Below are 20,353 nucleotides of genomic sequence, written 5' to 3'. Positions count from 1 at the left end.
ATAGAGATGACTGGTGACCATCTGGTCACTGGAAATCTCTATGCTCCTCATCCGGCGGCGGGCGATTCTTTTCTCCGAGCCCCCAATGGCACGAGAGAGCCCGGAGAAGCACCGGGTGGCGGCGAGGGGGGTTGCCTATAAGAACGATCAAAAGGAGGAACTGCCCCTATGATCATTCTTATCGTGCACAGAATCGCCGGCCGGAAAGAATGATATCTGAATGATGCCTGTAGCTACCGGCATCATTCAGATATCCCCCAACAAAGTAGAGGATTTCATTTTATTATGGCCGGTAGGGAAGTGATTAAAGTGGGAGTCCACCGGGACTCCGCGTTTTTTGTTTTTTTTTTAAAAGCCAGCAGCTACAAATACTGCAGCTGCTGACTTTTAAAATAGTGACACTTACCTGTCCAGCGCGCCCGCGATGTCGGCACCCGAAGCCGATTTCTAGATCGTCTGTAAGGTGCTGCCGCCGCCATCTTGGGTATGGGAATCAGGAAATGGAGCCTTTCGGCTTCATTTCCCGGTTCCCTACTGCGCATGCGCGAATCGCGCTGCGCAATAAGGATGGTCCCCGCTGCCTCTGGGATCTGTGTGTTTCCCAGCAGGCAGCGGGGCACTTGCGGAAAGGGGCGGGCACTTGCGGAAAGGGGCGTAATCTACGCCCCTTTCCGCAGAGAGCTATCCTGGAAGTGGGTGCAGAATACCTGTACTGTACAGGTATCTGCACCCCCCTCCCCCCTGAAAGGTGCCAATTGTGGTGCCGGAGGGGGGGGAGGGTTCAGATGAGCGGAGGTCCACTTTAGGGTGGACCTCCGCTTTAAGCACTATTGTTGTAGGGCGACAATGGTTGGTCCCAGTTTCCCGGTTGTGCTCCTGAAGTGTCATCCTGCCACACAGGCTTCCAATAGAAACTAAGTTGCCATTCTAAAGCACTACACAGGCAAGGTTCACGGTTGTTACCACCAGGAAACCTGCCCTGAGAACTGCCATGCAACCATTGCTGTAGTTCATGTAGACAGAAAGTGGCTGCAGGAGCGCGTCAATCTCCTGGGTCCCTGCAGCTTTCGCTTGTACCTGAAATATGTTGTTACAGGGCACAGTAGAGATTTTGATGTCAGCAGGAGGAAACAGCGGAAGTTGTAGTCACCGCTCTCTGCTCTGCCCCTCCATCATTCACTGATGCAGCTGGCGGGGCTAGCCCAGGCTCATCAGACGTCTACCCGAAGCAACCAAAGTCCCGCTTGGGTGTCAAATTGCTATAGGTCAGGTGGGAACTGGTTAATCATCTATTGATCTGATCAGCTGCATTGGATTAAGAAAAACAGAACTGTTGCACTGCTTTACTGTAGCTCAGAGAAATAAGACCAAATCTGTTCCACGACTCTTTTTATAACATTTACTAACATATATGTAAAAGTATTTGAAACCCAGAATGAAGCTGGACAAACCTGTTCCTTTTCTTTAAGAAGGTTTTCTAGAGCAGACGCTTTCTCCTTCATTGAACTGGATTCGAATTCCTTCTCTCGGAGCAACATGGAAAATTGCATGTTAGTCTCATGTAATGCTCTGAACTCTGTTTCTTTTTCCTTCTCTTTGGCCACCACTTTTTCGTTTTCCTCCTTCAGCTTCCCGATGTCCATTTCCAGAATAAGAGCCCTCTCTTTGAGGTTGGTGACTGCCTGCTTCAGAAGCTCATTCTCATTCTCTTTGTTCTTCAAGTTTTCGCTGATTGAGTTTAATTTGTCTCCCTTTGTTTTTATCAAAATGTCCTTCTCCTTTTGAGCCTTCTGCAATAGTTCGTTTTTGTCCTTCATCTGCTTTAGCTCTGAGGTGGACTCCTCCTGGGTCCTGCGACTATGCTCCGATGTCTTAGCCATAGAGTCTGACAAACGCTGGTTATTCTCTTGAAGGGTTCGAATGGTAGTATCCCTCTCCTGAATCTGAATCCTCAGTTGTTCACATTCTTGAATAATCTTCGCGGAATCGCCACTGTGGTGTTCAGGAGATGCCCCCAAAGGAGTCTCAACTGAACTTGCATCATAGTTACTGACCTGAAGTTTGCCAAGTATACGTTCTTTTGTGCTGCTGAGTTCACCAATACTAGTTTGAACGTTATTCAGCTCTAGGCTAAAATCTTTGAGTTTCTTCTCATTGTTTTCGTAGCTCTGAATGAGGTGGTTGTAGTCTACTTGCAATTTAGAGCTAGAATCGCTGTCCTTGTTGATCTGCCCCTGAAGCTTGTGAAGCTCCTCCTGGAGGTGAGCAGACTCGTGTTGCATGTTCTGGACAGTGGTCATCACCTGCTGTTTCCACTCTTGCATCTTCTTCACTTGCTGCTTGAGTTTATCCCTTTCCTGCAACAGTTCCTCAAACTGATTACTATTGACGGCTCCAAGATCGCTACCATTCTCTGAATTGGAGGTCTGGAGAACGGTCAACAGGGTCTGACATTTCTGGCTTAAGGCATCTATCTCAATATCTTTCTCTCGGATTATTCTGGATAGATTCTGGATGGTCTCTCTAAACATCTCCTGGTTGCTGCCCTCTTGGCTGAGCGAAAGTCTCTTGTTTTCATCTTGAAGTTTCAAAAGGGCCGACTCTTTGGCAGCCACCACATCCATCATTTTGTGGTAATCGGTTCGGAGTTGACTATTTTCCCTTGTCTTTTCACTTAGGACAGCCAGAACCTGCTCTCTCTCCATTGCATAGGCTTGCAGCTGCTGCTGTAGATAGGCCACATCTTGCATGTAACTGACCGAGGACACTCGGGCGTGAAGATTTTGTATTTCTAAGTCTTTCTGTTGGATGATCTGAGTGAGCTTTCCCACTTCGTCTTTAGACAGCTGGTCAATTTGTTTAGTCAAGTTAACGTTCTTTTCATTGAGAATCTTAATCTCCATCTCTTTCTCTTTGATACCCTTGACCAATTTTTCGATCTCCACTTTAGACAGATCATGTTTCTCTGTGCCGTTATCACTATTGTTCATCGTTTGTGCCTTGGTATCATGGAGTATAACAGAGGAATCAGTCTGGATAAGATGCTCATTTTGCAGCTGTGAGCTGATCAGTTCATTGGTCTGTTGCAGACTCGAGATTTCGCTGTCTTTTTCGGCAAGTAGTTTCTCATATGTGTCCACCATCTCCTTGTGCTGTAAAGTTACTTCATTGACTTCTTTGATTTTCTCCTGAAGAGATTTTTGAAGCTGCGTAGCATTTTGATTTTGCTTTTCGACAGCTTTCTTCTGAAGTTTCAGCTCTTCTTCGTGATTATTCCGGACTTTAGTCAGTTGTGTTATTTCTGCCTCCAGTTCTGTGATGATGTCTAATGTTTTTGGGTCCACAACCGGCTGGGACCGACTCTGCTGGTCCTTCAACCTCTCAATTTCCTCCTTCAGGTGGCTGTTGTCTTCCTTCATTGAAGCAAGAAGTTTTTCCTTCTCTTCGATGCTCTGTCTTAGGGTATCACACTCTTTTGTTGTTTTGGTTTGTTCCTCAAGCTGCCTTTGCAGCTCCATGTTCTTCTCCTTGAGCTCAACTACATAACTTTCCTTATCTTTAATAAGTTCAGTGAGTTGTTTCTGGCCCTCTAGGGTACTGGTCAACATTTCTTTGGTCTCCTCACATTCCATCTTAAGCTGCTCTATGTTCCGTTTACTCGCTGCTAACTGAAAGTCTTTCTCTTGGTTGAGTTTAACAATCCGCTCGTGCTCAAGCTGTAAAGTGGAGGTGTCCATCTTTTGGGCATTCGAAAGTTCACGGATAGTTCGTTCATATTTTTGAGCCTGTTCATGAAGTCTATTTTCAAGTTGGTTCAACTCAGTTTCTAGGCGGCTCTTCTCCATTCTAAGAGCCTCGATCACGGTCTGTTTTTCCAAAGCTTCCTTGCGGTCAGAAGCCATAACTTCTTGCAGTTGTTGTTTTGCTTGTTCTTGGGTTGACAGTAACATCTCATTCTCCATCTTCAAGTCACAAATCTCATTCTCCAAGTCTTCTTTTAACTGCCCAATATCTGAAAGTTGAAGCTTTAACCTATTAATCTCTTTTTCGCTTTCACCATCCCCTTGGAGTTCATGCCGGGAGAGTGACTGCTGTTGGGCCACGCTAAGTTCTTCTCTCACAAGCTTCAGGCTTTCCTGAAGCTCTTGATTTTCCTTCTTAGTCTTGGAATTTCTGGATTCCAAATTTCTTACAACCTCCTGTAACTCGTTCATCTGAACTCTAAGCTGTCGATTGATTGCTTGTACATTGCTGAAAACTGTTTCAGCTTGCCTCAGCTTCTCCTCCTCAGACTGCAACTTTTCATGTAATTTTCTGATTTCAGAAACAGCATTTGACTCGCTCTCTCTTGACTGTTGTAGCGCCTCATTCAACTGTGCCACACGAGTCTCCGATTCTTCCCTCTGCTTGGATAGCTGCTCCTTCATAAGCAGCAGGTGCTGTAAACATACAAGCGAGTTATTGGTTACTTACAGGCCACAACCTTCCCTTTTATTACAAATAATATTTACTAAATCCAAGTAAAAAGTGAATTTTCTGCATTGGGGTGAATGACCTTTGAGCAATCCGTCATGCTTATAGGTGTGTTCTTCCATTGTGAGTTTAACCCTACACCAGTGGTTTCTCAACCTCCCTCCTCAAGTAACGGGGCCATGTTTTGGGAACTTCCCTTAGATAAAAAAAGCTCTTATAAATACCATGTCATTGATATTGATTTAACCACTTCAATACAGGGCATTTTCACCCTCTTAATTACATGGTCTTGCAACACTGTACCCAAATTTAATATAATTTTCCCCCACAAATAGAGCTTTCTTTTGGTGGTATTTGATCACCTCTGCAGTTTTTATTTTTTGCGCTATAAACAAAAAAAGAGCGACAAGTTTTAAAAAAAATTTTTTTTTGCTATAATAAAATATCACATTTAAAAAAAAAATGTTTTCCTCAGTTTAGGGCGATATGTATTCTTCTACATTTTTATGGTAAAAAAACCGGAGTTAGACTTACCGGTAACTCTTTTTCTAGGAGTCTTCCAGGACAGCCTTTGAGATATAGGGCTCCTCCCTCCGGGACAGGAAACACGTCAAGCCAATTAAATAAAAGGTGTGGTCCTCCAGGCCCTCCTCAGTTTTACTCCAAGAACCGCCGGGAGGCTCTGAAAGACATAACACACTAACAATCATGTTAATACACATCCTCACCACTTAGTCCAATTTAAACAACTTTGGGTGGGAAGCCAGGCTGTCCTGGAAGACTCCTAGAAAAAGAGTTACCGGTAAGTCTAACTCCGGTTTTCTCATATCGTCTTCCAGGACAGCCTTTGAGATGATAAGCAAGGAGCTCACCTTGTCAGGGCGGGACCACTGCCTGGAGGACCTTACGTCCAAAAGTCTGCTCTTTATCAGACCATAAATCCAGACGGTAATGTCTTGCGAACGTTGAGTAGCTGGACCACGTTGCTGCTTTGCAGATCTCCTCCGGAGAGGCTCCAGCCCTCTCTGCCCATGATGCGGAAACCGCCCTTGTAGAGTGTGCCTTAACTAAGGGTGCCTGCTTCCCCTCTAACTCATAGGCTTTAACTATCGCCATTCGTATCCACCTGGCGATAGACGCTTTGGACGCCTTGCAGCCCTTGCGGGCGCCCGAAAAATTAACAAAAAGTGAGTCTGACTTCCTGAAGACCTTAGTGGCTTCTAAAAAAAACCAATAGACTTCTCCTGACGTCTAACAAACTTAAAGATCTCGCCTCATCCTTGTCTGAGGTTGAGAAAAAAGTTGGCAAAATAATATCCTGTGTCCTATGAAAAGTGGACACCACTTTAGGAAGAAAACTAGGATCAGTCTTAAGTACTACCCTGTCCTCTAAGATTAACAGAAATGGCTCTCTGACCGAGAGCGCTTGTAGATCACTGACCCTTCTAGCTGACGTGATCGCTATCAAAAATACAGTCTTTAGTACAATCCACTTAAGTGAAGCCCCCTCTAATGGTTCAAATGGATCTTGGGTCAGAGCTCTAAGAACCAAGGCCAAATCCCAAGTAGGACAGGACTTCATTCTCACAGGCCTGGATCTAGATAGAGCCTTGAAGAAGTTCCTGACAAATGGATTCTGCTGAAGGGAGGACTGAAGGAAAACACTTAAGGCCGCCACCTGTACCTTTAGAGTGCTGATAGATAGGCCCAGTTCTACCCCTGCCTGTAGAAAATCTAGGACTGCCGGGACCCCGGGACTTGCAATCCCCTGTTCTCGCAACCAGGAATTAAACCTCTTTCCTACCTTGGCGTAAATTGCCCTAGTAACAGGTTTACGGCATTCTAACAAGGTCCTAATCACTCTCTCTGAGAAACCCTGTGACCTTAAGATTTGTTCCTCAGATACCAGGCCGCAAGCTTGAGCCTCTCTATCTGAGGGCACAGGATCGGCCCCTGGGAAAGTAAGTCCTCCCTGACTGGTAGAAACAGCGGAGGATGTACGGCCAATCTCTTTATGCTGGCAAACCAGGGTCTCCTTGGCCAAAAAGGAGCTACTAAAATGAGGTCCGTAGTTTCCGAACGGAACTTCTGCAGAACCTCCGCCACCATCCTTACGGGAGGAAAGGCGTAACACAGGCCAAACATCCATGGATTGGCAAGGGCGTCTATCCCCCTGGCCCGATCCTGTGGGTGAACCGAAAAAAATTGTGTCACCTTCCTGTTGCCTTCTGTTGCAAATAGGTCTATTTCTGGCCTTCCCCAGCATGACACGATCTCCTCGAACACTTCCTTGTTGAGGGCCCACTCGTCCTGACCTATCTTCTGGCGACTGAGAAAGTCGGCCAGGAAATTCTGGGTTCCCTTTAGGTGAATGGCTGATATTGAGGACAAATTCTTCTCTGCCCAGCAGAAGATTTTGTCCGCAATTACCTGCAGTGCAGGGCTTCTGGTTCCCCCTTGCTTGTTCAGGTAGGCTACTGCTGTCACATTGTCTGAGCGAACTTGCAGATCCCTGCCATGTAACCGGGACTGGAATGTTTCTATAGCTTTCCAGACTGCCAGAAGTTCCTTCTGGTTTGAGGAACGACCTGTCTCTAGGTTCGACCAGGAACCCTGGGCTAAGGTTCCCTCTAGGTGGGCACCCCAACCCAGCGCACTGGCATCGGTCGTGACCACCACCGTAGCTTGTGGGGACCAGGGAAGACCCCTGTCTAGGTTGACCTGGGCCCGCCACCACCAAAGAGACCTCCTGACTGCCGAGGATAGGGGCATAACCTGATCCAGGCTCTCCTGCCTGCCATCCCAATAACGGAGCATGAGTCTTTGTAAAGGACGCTGATGATGTCTTGCCCAGGCCACCGCTGGAAAGCATGATGTCATCAACCCTAGGACTCTCATCACCTCCCTGATCTGGGCTTCCCGACCAGATTGAAGCTGGGCTACCGCCTGCTCTAGCTTGCCGATCTTCTCCTCCGGAAGAAATACTCTCATTTCCACTGAAGAAATCCTGTATCCTAAATACAGGACCTCCTGTGAGGGGGTCAGCTGGGATTTTTCCTGGTTTATCAGCCACCCCAGTGAGCGCAGGAAAACCAAGGCCTCCTGTATGTCCCTCTGCAGCTGTTGGGCCGACTGGGCTATGAACAGTAGATCGTCCAGATATGGGATCACTGTTATAGCCTTGAACCTTAATGGGGCCAGTGCCTCTGCCAGAACTTTTGTAAAGCCTCTTGGTGAGGCTGAAAGCCCGAAGGGGAGAGCTTGAAACTGGAGGTGTAACACCCCCGTGTTCAACCTCACCGCCAACCTGAGAAATCTCTGAGATTCCGGATGAATCGGGATATGCAAATATGCATCCCTGAGATCCACTGTGGCCATGTGACAGCCCTGAAACAGGAATTTGGTTACCGAGAAGATTGACTCCATCCGGAACCGCTTGTATTTTATAAATCTGTTCAGGGGACGGAGATTCAGTATTAACCTGAACTTCCCCGAAGGTTTCTTTACCACGAATACGTGGGAGTAAACCCCCAAGCCTCGCTCCTCCTGAGGTACCTGCACCATTACTTCTTGGTCCACCAGATCCCCCAGAAGAAGAGCCAAAGCCTCTGCTTTCTCTTGGTCCATTGGTAACCTTGTTACTTGAAAGTTCGGGAGGGGAACTGAACCAAACTCCAACCTGTAGCCGTTCCTTACAAGATCTCGAATGAACGGCCTTTCGGTTGAAGCTTCCCACTGTGGGAGGAACTTCCCCAGTCTTCCTCCCACCGGGACGCAGGAGTCACTGGGTTTTAGGGGAGGGTTGAGGAGGATTGAATAAGATACCTCCTCTGCCTCTTCCCTTGTGACCCGTCCAATGCTTTTTGGGGCGAACCTCCCTTTCCTGCAGGTTTTGCTGCCTGGGGCTTCGAAAAAGGCGTTTCCCTTCAGGTCTCTTTTTCCTTTCTGGGAAAGCTTTCTTCCTATCCTGCGTGCGCTCTAACGCCTCTTGCAGGCCGGGCCCAAACAAATGGTCCCCTGAAAAGGGTAATCCACACAACTTTAGTTTTGAAGCTGTGTCTCCTGACCAGGTCTTAAGCCAAACGGCCCTTCTGGCAGCGTTCACTAGTGCTGCTGATCTAGCAGCCAGTTTGACTGATTCTGCCGAGGCATCCGCTAAAAAGCCCACCGCTTTAAACAGTAGCGGAAAGGACTTCAACAGCTGTTGCCTAGAAGTACCTGCAGAAATATGTGATTGTAACTGTGTAAGCCAACACTCCAAGTTTCTGGCCACACAGGTAGCTGCTAGGGCCGGTTTAAGCCCGATGGAAGAGGCATCCCAGGCTCTCTTGAGCATAGGGTCCCTGAGTGAACCCATATCATCAAAGGCCAAATCTGTCTTCTTAGAGACCTTAGCCAAGGGAGCGTCTAATTTGGGAACCTTGTTCCAGGGATGCACCGCATCCGATTCAAAAGGGAACCTCCTTCTAAGGCTACCTGAAAAAAATGGCCTTTTTTCCGGTTGTTCCCACTCCAGCAGAATCGCCTCCACTAGCGACTTATGGACGGGGAATACCCTGTCTTTCATTACACTCGACCCTTGATACATCATGTCGTGTTTTGAAAGCTGGACCTGTTCTTCTCTGATCTCTAAGGTGTCATATATAGCCTTGAGGAGGTCACCCACATCATCCAAAGACAGCTTGTATCTGGCTGATCTAATGGCCTCTTCCTCCCCCTCAGATTCTGAAGTAGACTCTGTCCTAGAGGAGGCTAATGACCTGGATAACCTCTCCCTATCCACCTCCTCCTCCTGACTTGGTTCGGATAAGGAAGGCATACTCACGGCTCTGGGTAAAGAGACAGAAGGACCCTGCATCCTATCCATCATGTTTTTAAAAGATTGGAAGGTGGATGCAATCTCATCCTTTACGGATGTTAAAACATTGTGACAAGCTGCCACCGAGTCCTCTTTTACCAGGCTACTGACACAATCTGGGCAAAGCGGCTTCTCCCAACCGGTGCCTAACTTAGCCCCACACACGGCACATTTCCTTCTGGGTAAAGGTATCTGGGCTCTGTCCTGTTTAACCTAAAAACAAAGAAAAACAGGGTCCCATTAAAATACCACCCCTGACCACACCACTGTGCTTCTAGGGTCTGTTTAGGAAGTGCCCCCCTTCACCAGCAGGTTCTCCACCCCGGGAAGGTGCTACGGGTCAGAGTGACCCCCCACCCCCCAGTGTAAGTCCTGGTCTGCCCTCACCAAGCTTACCTGAGAGGTACTGGAGCCTGTTGAACCGGAGTCCACCTGCACAACCGCACTCTCCATGGTTCCTGTGTATCACTCAGTCTCTCTGAGCCTTCACACTGCTCCAGGCAACCCTGTAGTCACACCGCCGCGCCCAAAGGACTGGAACGGGTCCTGCGGCGCCCCCTGATGACGCGAATCCGGCGGAAGTGCGTCTCTCCCACTTCCGTACGCCAGAGCGCAAAAACTCCGCCCCGACGCCGTGCGTTCTTACGAACGTACCGCTCACAGTACCCGAACGCCGGTCGGTAGAGCGAACGTCTCCCGCCGCCTCCGACCGACAGGTACGAGCGGTTAGCGCTCCGAGGGGGAGATTGCCGCGTATCGGGGTCCCGTTCTCTCCGAACGTTTAAATGGCAGCGGGGACTGAAAGCTACCCTCTCCTCCCTTCGTTCGGACCGAGGGGTGCTAAGGGCCAGGTCCATCAAGGCGCTCTCCCCAGGTAAAACCCCTGAGAAGGAGCTCCCCTTACCAGTTCCAAGACGTGCTCCTTCCCGTCCGGCAGGAAACACAAAAACTGAGGAGGGCCTGGAGGACCACACCTTTTATTTAATTGGCTTGACGTGTTTCCTGTCCCGGAGGGAGGAGCCCTATATCTCAAAGGCTGTCCTGGAAGACGATATGAGAAAATAAAAAATAAAAATAAAAATCGCAATAAGCGTATATTGATTGGTTTGCGCAAAAGTTATAGTGTCTACAACATTTGGGATAGTTTTATGGCATTTTTATTATGTATTTTTTTTATACTAGTAATGGCGGTGATCTTTATCGTGACTGTGACATTGCTGCGGACATATCGGACACTTTTGACAACATTTTGGGACCATTCACATTTATACAGTGATCAGTGCTATAAAAATGCATTGATTACTGTATAAATGTCACTGGCAGGGAAGGAGTTAACACTAGGGGGCGACCTGTGTTACCTAGGGAGTGATTCTAACTGTAGGGGGAGGGGACCGATCAGTGTTCCTCTGTACTGGGAACACACAATCGGTCTCCTCTCACCTGACAGGACATGGATCTGTGTCACACAGATTCAAGTCCCTGCTCGGTTATTGGGCAATCGCGGGTGCCCGGCAGACATCACGGCCGCCGGGCACATGCATCGGCTCCCGAGAGACGTGGTGGGTGTACGCCCCCCAGATGGCCCAGGACATCATATGACACCCGCCCAGGACGGGAGATCCCTCCTGCGGATGTTATATGACTATGGGCGGTATTGAAGTGGTTAAAGCAGCTGTGCAAAGTAAAGGAAAACCTGAAAACATGGCCCATTGGGAGTATTGAGGACTGAGGTTGATAAACCACTGCCCTACACCATGCAATGGCTTTCGTCTCCTTGTGCTGTGTGTACACAGTTTGCAAAGCCCAGTTTCTAATTAAAGTGTTACTAAACTCAGAAGCCTGCATTCACTATAACTGGTCTCCCACAGTACACAGAACATGGAAATGCAATTATTTTAGTAAATATAAACTGCTAAATACCTTTTCTCATCTGCAGTATATAGCGGTCTTGTGACTTCTATTAGTGTCTGGTTAAAGCTTATAAAAAGGAGGAGATTTAATTCTCCCATGAAAGTCCTATGAGGCTGCAGGACCCCTGACCCTCTGTCTGGATAGTGCTGATCACATGAACTCTCCCAAGGAAAAAAAAAACCCTCTCTAGCAATGCACATCAAACTGAGCATGTTCAGCCTGACCCCAATGCTCTGCTCTATCAGGAAATGGATTGGGAAGAGTGAAAGAAGTGGAGAATCTGAGTAGACAGAATCAAACAGCCTTTTTACACAATGCAGAGGATTATCCCCTTAGGTTCCACAGTGAGTATAACAAGCATGCTTTACTGCATATACAGACTGATTTTACTGTCATGGGTTTAGTAACACTTTAAAGCTGAACTCCATGCAGAAATTATATTTCACTTTTGGAAAGGCAATACATCTCTACTTCGAGTAATTTTTGTCTTTTTCAAAACCACCCACTGGAAACTCTAACTTGACTCCTATAGAATAAGGGCTGCTCCCCAGCATCTGTTCAGGTAATATCCCCTGGGTAGTGCCCATTAGCAAGTGGTGATGTAATTGCGTCACTGCTCACTGTAGAGTGTGAACTCTGGCACCTCAGGCTCCTGGTTTGTCAGGCCCACTTGGATTGAGAGGTCAGGGGACTCCCGGTCCATCCCTTCCACAGTGACTGACAGGTCAGGGGACTCCCGGTCCATCCCTTCCACCGTGACTGACAGGTCAGGGGACTCCAGGGTCCATCCCTTCCACCGTGACTGACAGCACAGGGGACTCCAGGGTCCATCCCTTCCACCGTGACTGACAGCTCAGGGGACTCCAGGGTCCATCCCTTCCACCGTGACTGACAGCTCCGGGGACTCCAGGGTCCATCCCTTCCACCGTGACTGACAGCTCAGGGGACTCCAGGGTCCATCCCTTCCACCGTGACTGACAGCTCAGGGGACTCCCGGTCCATCCCTTCCACCGTGACTGACAGCTCAGGGGACTCCCGGTCCATCCCTTCCACCGTGACTGACAGCTCAGGGGACTCCCGGTCCATCCCTTCCACCGTGACCGACAGCCCAGGGGACTCCCGGTCCATCCCTTCCACCGTGACCGACAGCCCAGGGGACTCCCGGTCCATCCCTTCCACCGTGACCGACAGCTCAGGGGACTCCCGGTCCATCCCTTCCACCGTGACCGACAGCTCAGGGGACTCCCGGTCCATCCCTTCTACCATGCAGTGAAATCACAGTAAGCCATTTCAGTCCATGAGAGGAGCCGGTACAACTGTGAAAGACTGAAGGGAAGGCTGGAGGTCAAAATTAAAACCCTGCACTGTTTGGCAGCAGATCCTCGAGTCTGACAGGAGAGATGAAAGTTATTGCTGGTATGAAAAGCTTATCAACGTTGCCCGAGGTGGAGGGGCCCGGGTTGCCTGTTCAGTACCTGCATGGCCTCCTGATTCTGTCTGTCCAGCTCCTCTAGTTCTGTAGTAAGGGACTCCTTCTCTGCTATGTTTTCTTCTAGCTCTTTCCTCAGCTGCTCACAGGTGACATCGGTCTCCCGGGAGGAAGTAGTGCGATCCGTATCACCCAGCAGCACCTTCCAAGGACAGAACAAAAGCAGTTAGGTGTCATTGCACACATAAGGCTGGATTTCGTAATAGCACATATAAAATGCATGCAAAAGACGCACAATACACACAGTTTCAAATTAGAGGAGTAGATTTAAATAGTGGTGTACAAGGGATCCCTTCATAAGATTTAGATCTACTACGGATGGGCCCAAGAAACTAGTAATACCTGATCTGTTGACGTTACTCTGCTCATTCCTTTTTCAGCATCTGAAATGCAATATAATAGAGCATATTGAAGTTTATGTCAGTGAATAAATCAATGGAGTATGCATGTACGCCCTCCCTTCCCCACCTACATTTAATCCCTTTAAAAATGATGCAAGTGCAAAAAAAAATACCTGTTGATCGCTAGAAAAAAAAGAAAGAAATCCTGTAAGCCTCTAACTTCCTGTTTGAGCTGACAACGCAGTGTCTTTGCTGCAATGAAATCCCAAACAGCGTTTCCGGATTACAGAACTCACCTATCCCTGACCTCCTCTTCGCCTTCCACATGCATACATTGATTTCTTACATAACGTTGCTGCCTTAATTCCCAAGAGCCAGCTTGCACAATGAAGCAGTTTGCCCAAATTAGGTAAAATAGTCTCACTACAGTCTATGGTAGAGTACGGGGAGATAAAGGGACAGGAGAAAGAAGATAGAAAGGGGAAGCAGATATTTTGGAGCTCTACACTCTCAATGGCATAATTAAAGTGGATTCTACAGGCTCAAGGTTTTTTTACCTTCATGCACTCTATGCATGAAAGTAGAAAACCTTCTGTGCACAGCATCTCCCCCAGCCCCCTTAATACTTACCTGAGCGTCCTCTCGATCCAGCGATGTGCACAAGAAACTCTTCTCTCCAGGGACTCTCCCTCCTCAATGGTTGCAATCACCAGCCAGTGAGCCAATGAGGGGAGAGTGCGAAAAAGAAAGAGAAAGACTGCTCTGTGTATGAATGTGCACTGACGGGGAGGCACCGATGGCCGGCGCCGACGGGGAGGCACCGATGGCCGGCGCCGACGGGGAGGCACCGATGGCCGGCGCCGACGGGGAGGCACCGATGGCCGGCGCCGACGGGGAGGCACCGATGGCCGGCGCCGACGGGGAGGCACCGATGGCCGGCGCCGACGGGGAGGCACCGATGACCAGCACCGACGGGGAGGCACCGATGACCAGCACCGACGGGGAGGCACCGATGACCAGCACCGACGGGAGGCACCGATGACCAGCACCGACGGGGAGGCATTGATGAGGCTGCATCGACGGGGAGGCATTGATGAGGCTGCATCGACGGGGAGGCACTGATGAGGCTGCATCGACGGGGAGGCACTGATGAGGCTGCATCGACGGGGAGGCACTGATGAGGCTGCATCGACGGGGAGGCACTGATGAGGCTGCATCGACGGGGAGGCACTGATGAGGCTGCATCGACGGGGAGGCACTGATGAGGCTGCATCGACGGGGAGGCACTGATGACGCTGCATCGACGGGGAGGCACTGATGACGCTGCATCGACGGGGAGGCACTGATGACGCTGCATCGACGGGGAGGCACTGATGACGCTGCATCGACGGGGAGGCACTGATGACGCTGCATCGACGGGGAGGCACTGATGACGCTGCATCGACGGGGAGGCACTGATGACGCTGCATCGACGGGGAGGCACTGATGACGCTGCATCGACGGGGAGGCACTGATGACGCTGCATCGACGGGGAGGCACTGATGACGCTGCATCGACGGGGAGGCACTGATGACGCTGCATCGACGGGGAGGCACTGATGACGCTGCATCGACGGGGAGGCACTGATGACGCTGCATCGACGGGGAGGCACTGATGACGCTGCACTGATGACGCTGCACTGATGGCCAGCATTGATGGGGAGGCACTGGTCATCAGGGCACCGATGCTTAGTGCCCCGATTATCTGTGTACATGTCCCATCAGGATTGCCAGTTACCGGCTCGGCTCTCCTCTCCTCAAAGTGACAGAGGGTGAGGAAATGAATGCTGATAACCAGCAAGTCGGCTTACCATATGATCAGCTGGGATGGGACACAGCTGATCACGTGATAAAGGGCCCATGTGATAGGCCCTTTACCACAATGATGGATCGGCTGTGTATGACGGAAACAGTGATCACAGAGTGAACCGGATGAATGCCCAAGGGGCACACAAGGGGCATGGTTCCAGGAGGAAGTCCATAGACACCCTCTCTGAAGAAAAGAACCTTGTTGTAGCCATCTTTCAGCTATAGCGGAGTAAGGAAGTGGTAAATTTCACTTTAACACACCAACAGGGACCAGACAAGAAAGGTCTAATGTTGGGATTTCCATACACGAATAAACTAGAAAGCTCTCATACCAATTAGTGATTCTTGTAGCCTCAGGACCTCTTGCTGTAAACTGGTGACTTCTGTCCTGCTGTCAGACTCGAACGGTGTTTGTAACCCAGTTAACTCAGCATGCAGTCTCTCACACTCCGCAGCCAGTTGATTCTTCTCGTTCTCTGCAGAATCTTTCGCCTGCCGCAGAGACATTTTCTCTTCATCTGCAGCAGAGACCGCGGAATTCAGATCTCTCAGCTGACGCTCTAAATCCTGAATCTTCTGAGCACTGTCGGCTTTCTCTCCTTCTAGAGAGCGAACGGTTTTCTGGAGTTCAAACATTTTGGACTGGTCAGAAGTGCCATCCACACCTCCTGAGCCAAAGAAAAAAAACAAATAGTTACTATGAAAATGTATAACTGCTTACTGCGTTTTCATCTGTACTGATACTATTGCAAATATGAAGCAGAACCTTTAGCAGATGGGTAAAGACACGGATTGAACGTATATATGGAAGTGGTTTTACCTGACAAGGATTTGCATTTCTGTCCATCCAGTCCTGAGATTTATACAACTCTGTCACACAGCACATCTGCAAGGGTGCCACCACTATCTCTGTTACAGTTAAAGTGGTTGTAAAGGCAGATGGGAGCCCCCACCCCACTAATACTTATCTGAGCCCCATCTCTGTCCCATGATGTCCACGAGTGCCTCAGCCATCCAGGACTTTCCTTCATGATTGGCTGAGACACAGCACCATTGACTCCCACTGCTGACAAACTCCGTTAGCCATTTAGGAGAGAGGGGGTGGGGCCGAACCGCAGCTCTGTGTCTGAATGGATACACCGCTTTAGCTCGGCTTAGTTGCTCCCATAGCAAGCTGCTTGCTGTGGGGGGCATGCAACAGGAGAGAGGGACCAGGAGCTCCAGCCAGGCACCCGAGATGAAGAGGATCCGGGCTGCCCTGTGCAAAACCACTGCACAAAGCAGGCAAGTATGACATGTTTGTTATTTTAAATAGAAAAAAAAAAAATTACAATCAATTTAATATTGTGGTGTCACCTGCTGAGTGGATTGCAAAACTGCAAAAGTAGACTGATGAAGTAATTTCTCTGCTCACACTGGAGTCTCCTCCTATCCTGTTTAACACATCTGCGTGCAGCACACCTGATTGGCTCCCAGCCTGTGTTTCTGTATGGGGGGGATTGCAACAGGCTGATTTTTAACCTTTCATTCTGGGTTCACACTATTGCACGCGGAACACCGTACTTGATTCGCACAGGAATTACACAGCATTCCTGTGCACATCACATGTGATATCTGTGCGGTGTGATTTGAGCCATACATTTTTTTTATGGCTCACATTACAGCGCCAAAATAAATGGTGCAGGACACTCTTTCCCCCCACTCACACCTGTATCACACAGAGTTTTGCAATCTGTTTGGGGGTGTTGTTAATCTAACGTTGACAGCCTCAGCAGATCGCATGGACACCTGCAGCAAATCTGGAGCATTTCTCACATAAGTGTGAATAAGGGCTCAGAAAAAATGAAAAAAAAAAAAAAAAAAAAGGGTAAATCTAACACCCCAAAGCCCCCCCCCCCCCCCAGTCCAGGCAAAGCAGGTGCAGGGTTCCAGGGATATGAAATCCCCACTCTTCTTCCACAGGGCTACCAGGACAGATCAGAGCGATTCTGATTATTTAGAGCCAGCATAAAGCATTGCTCAGATCCATCCTAGAAGCCCTACCCAGAGTGGAGAAGAACAAAAACTGCAGTGAGAACCTGTACATTATTAGTCAGAAAACTGTATTTAATGTTATTCTCTATATAACTGGTATATAGCATTCTGTTGGATGTATGAGGTAAACTGCATTCCTTCAATTTCCAGTACCACTTCCAAAATGAGCACCATCAGTATAGGTTAGGAAATTATTAGCAAGCAAAGACCTGAATTGAATTGTTCCTCCAGTTCCTCGATCCTTTCTTCATATTCACCCAACTCCTCACGATGTCTTCGTGTGATCTCCGCCAGCTTCTGCCGATGGGCATCTTGTAAGACGGAGAGCTCATGCTGGTGTTCATCAATCTGGCGGCTTAGCTTCAACTTCAAGTCCTGTGGCGTGAAAAAAAAAAAAAAGTTCAGTTAGGTGTTACAAATGCAATGCAGCAAAAATAGAAACCAGTTCAGTTTGCAATGGGTTTTTTTTCTGGGGCAGGTTGTGAAATCTTAAAAGTCGCTAAAGGCTAATAGAGAAATCTAATTAAAGATAATAAAAAAGAGAGCAATTGTGTCAAATTAACATGTCTGGAAACAGCTATGGACTCCCTGATGGCTGACACATTTTTTTTTTTTTTTACTATAAAGTTGTCTTCGTACCAGTATCTTAGCTGTTTGGCCTCTGTACATGAGAATCTCAATAGGTCCCTGTAATTATATTTTAGGCTAAAAGGAACCCTTGTCACTACAACTTGTGTCCCCAAAAGCTGACTAAATATACAGGATATTTAATATTTTGCTACCGACGAATTTAAAGTGAAATTGTGGTGAGGCTATGCACATCAATGCTTACATGAGCATTGAAGCAAGGCCTTACTGAATTCTGTATCTACAGGCACTGTGGAGCAATTCATTGTCAAATTTCACAGCAGAAGCACTTTAGTCATTCAGGTTATACTCTCAGCATCTCAACTCCCAATGCCCCCCTTTCTAGCAGCTGCTCCGCTCCCCTTCTCAGCAGCCAATCCCCCCTGCTACCCTTCCCAGCAGTCACGCTGCTCCCCCTCCAAGCAGCCACTCGGCACCTCCTGTTGCCCCTCCCAGCGGCCACTCGCCACCTCCTGCGCCCCCTCCCAGCGGCCACTCGCCACCTCCTGCGCCCCCTCCCAGCGGCCACTCGCCACCTCCTGCTCCCCCCTCCCAGCTGCCACTCGCCACCTCCCGCTCCCCCCTCCCAGCGGCCACTCGCCACCTCCCGCTCCCCCTCCCAGCGGCCACTCGCCACCTCCCGCTCCCCCTCCCAGCGGCCACTCGCCACCTCCCGCTCCCCCCTCCCAGCGGCCACTCGCCACCTCCCGCTCCCCCCTCCCAGCGGCCACTCGCCACCTCCCGCTCCCCCCTCCCAGCTGCTACTCGCCACCTCCTTCTTCCCCCTCCCAGCTGCCACTCGCCACCTCCTTCTCCCCCCTCCCAGCTGCTACTCGCCACCTCCTTCTTCCCCCTCCCAGCTGCCACTCGCCACCTCCTTCTCCCCCCTCCCAGCTGCCACTCGCCACCTCCTTCTCCCCCCTCCCAGCTGCCACTCGCCACCTCCTTCTCCCCCCTCCCAGCTGCCATTCGCCACCTCCTTCTCCCCCCTCCCAGCTGCCACTCGCCACCTCCTGCTCCCCCCTCCCAGCTGCCACTCACCACCTCCTGCTCCCCCCTCCCAGCAGTGACTAGCTCAGCTCCCCTTGCACCTGCTACTGCAGAATAAAAAATAAATTTATAGCTTGTATTAAACTTTAGTATCCCTCTCCTGTAAAATGAACTCATGTCTAGTAGGAGCAAAGGTTCTCTTTGAGGAAAAAATAAATAAAATAATATGTGCTATATTAATGAAGACCTCTAAGCACCCAAATAAGCAGCAGTGTTTCTGTATCCATTTCACAATGCTACCAGTATTTAAACAATGTCACAGTATTTTTTTTTTTTTAACACAGAAGAGCCGCCTCTTGTACCTTGACAGTGTTTTGTAACACACCAACCTCCTTCGAGTCAGGGCTCTGTGTGCCCTGAGCCTTTGTTACCTAAAATGGAAATGAAAAAAAAATGTATTTAAAAGGAGAACAAACCAGGAAAACAAATCCATGGTCGTGTGCACACTATGACAATCTGATACATTGCTTATACACCATACATACTATTAGATTTTCTGCAGATTTTTGCCTTCATACTTACGAAAAAACATATAAATATGGAGATTTTTTAAGATTTTCAATTTGTATGCAATCAGGCAGGCCCTTGCACTACATGATTTTGGTAAATCTGAAGACAAAAATCTAAATGTAGCTTTTGGTGGCTGCATCACTCATGCCGATCAAAAGGTTTGAATTTGCCAATGGAGATTGAATGAAGTCACCGATTAAGGGAATGAGCAAAAGAACAAGATTTTTAATCTAAGCAAAAAGGTTTGCATTGCACGCAATGAGCTCGGAAAAGGGAAGGGAGGGGGGAGGGGTCTCACCTGGGCAACGTGCTTCCAGTGGGTCACCTCCGCCTGCAGCCTGGTCACTTCACTGGAGAGGTTGTTAATTTCCTGCTGAGACCAGATGACATCACTAAAGTCCATGTCGTCCCCCTGGAAGGTGGCGGAAGGAGGCGGAATACTGGACATGAAGGCCGGAGAGTCGGCTGCTTGAAGAGTGACGCTAGAGAGCTGCGCCGACACCTGCGCCTTCTGTACTTCATCCTGCAGCGAGTTCAGCTTGGCTTTCAGATGACTTATCTCCACCTGAATATGAATAACAAACTCTTATCAATCGAGTCTACAGGGCTGGGGGCAAGCTAAACATGTCAAAGCAAGCCTCGGCAAATCTACACTTGTGTCAAATCACTTGAAAGGTTAAAAACACACGGGTAAATTCTAGGCACCAGGCCAGTTAGTGAACCAAAAATGCGACTGCATGCAAGCGTGCTGAAATAACAAAGAATCTCAATTCACAAAAGGAGAGTTGCAGCCTGTAAAAAGAAAAAACAAATATAAAAAGACAGCAGGTCAAAATAATGTAGCTGCTGACTTTTAATATAAGGACACTTACCTGTTCAGGGAACCTGCGATGTCAGCGCCCCAAGCCGATTCGTCCATCGGCATTGGGTGTAAGCGCCGGCATTGCAAGTAAGGGGAACCTGGCCTGTAGGCTACACTGCCGGTGTCCTACTGTGCATGCGTGAGGCACGCTTTTTGAATGTTCCCGTCGTCTTCTGGGACACACACAGGTCCCAGAAGGCGCCGGGGAGGGGGGGGGGCGGGTTTGGGGCGGTTATGACGCAGATTGGCTTGCAGAAATCTTACCATGAAGTGGCAGCGGTTACGCTCCCCCCTCACCCCCAAAAAGTGCCAAATGTGGCAGTGGAAAGAGGGGGGGGCGGGGTGCGAACA

The 20,353-nt window shown here is 49.0% G+C and overlaps 1 protein-coding gene across 1 annotated transcript in view; it reads right to left on the bottom strand.

Moving 5' to 3' along the window:
- Positions 1–20,353, bottom strand: part of TRIP11 (thyroid hormone receptor interactor 11) — a 124,735-nt gene that overhangs the window by 88,741 nt on the left and 15,641 nt on the right. Inside the window, exons 4-10 of the mRNA XM_077466751.1 lie at positions 19,439–19,705; positions 18,933–19,001; positions 17,163–17,328; positions 15,252–15,587; positions 13,074–13,114; positions 12,718–12,873; positions 1,452–4,439 (exon numbers count right to left, since the gene is read on the bottom strand). Of these exons, the coding sequence (XP_077322877.1) occupies positions 1,452–4,439; positions 12,718–12,873; positions 13,074–13,114; positions 15,252–15,587; positions 17,163–17,328; positions 18,933–19,001; positions 19,439–19,705 (4,023 nt within the window). The remainder of the gene's footprint in view (positions 1–1,451; positions 4,440–12,717; positions 12,874–13,073; positions 13,115–15,251; positions 15,588–17,162; positions 17,329–18,932; positions 19,002–19,438; positions 19,706–20,353) is intronic.

Source organism: Lithobates pipiens, unplaced genomic scaffold (genome assembly GCF_037356315.1).
Source record: "Lithobates pipiens isolate NorthernLeopardFrog02 unplaced genomic scaffold, aLitPip1_a1.2 Scaffold_37, whole genome shotgun sequence".
In the NCBI taxonomy this organism is placed as follows: domain Eukaryota; kingdom Metazoa; phylum Chordata; class Amphibia; order Anura; family Ranidae; genus Lithobates; species Lithobates pipiens.
The sequence above is the reverse complement of the archived record's forward strand: the minus strand, read 5'-3'. Positions and strand labels throughout refer to the sequence as shown.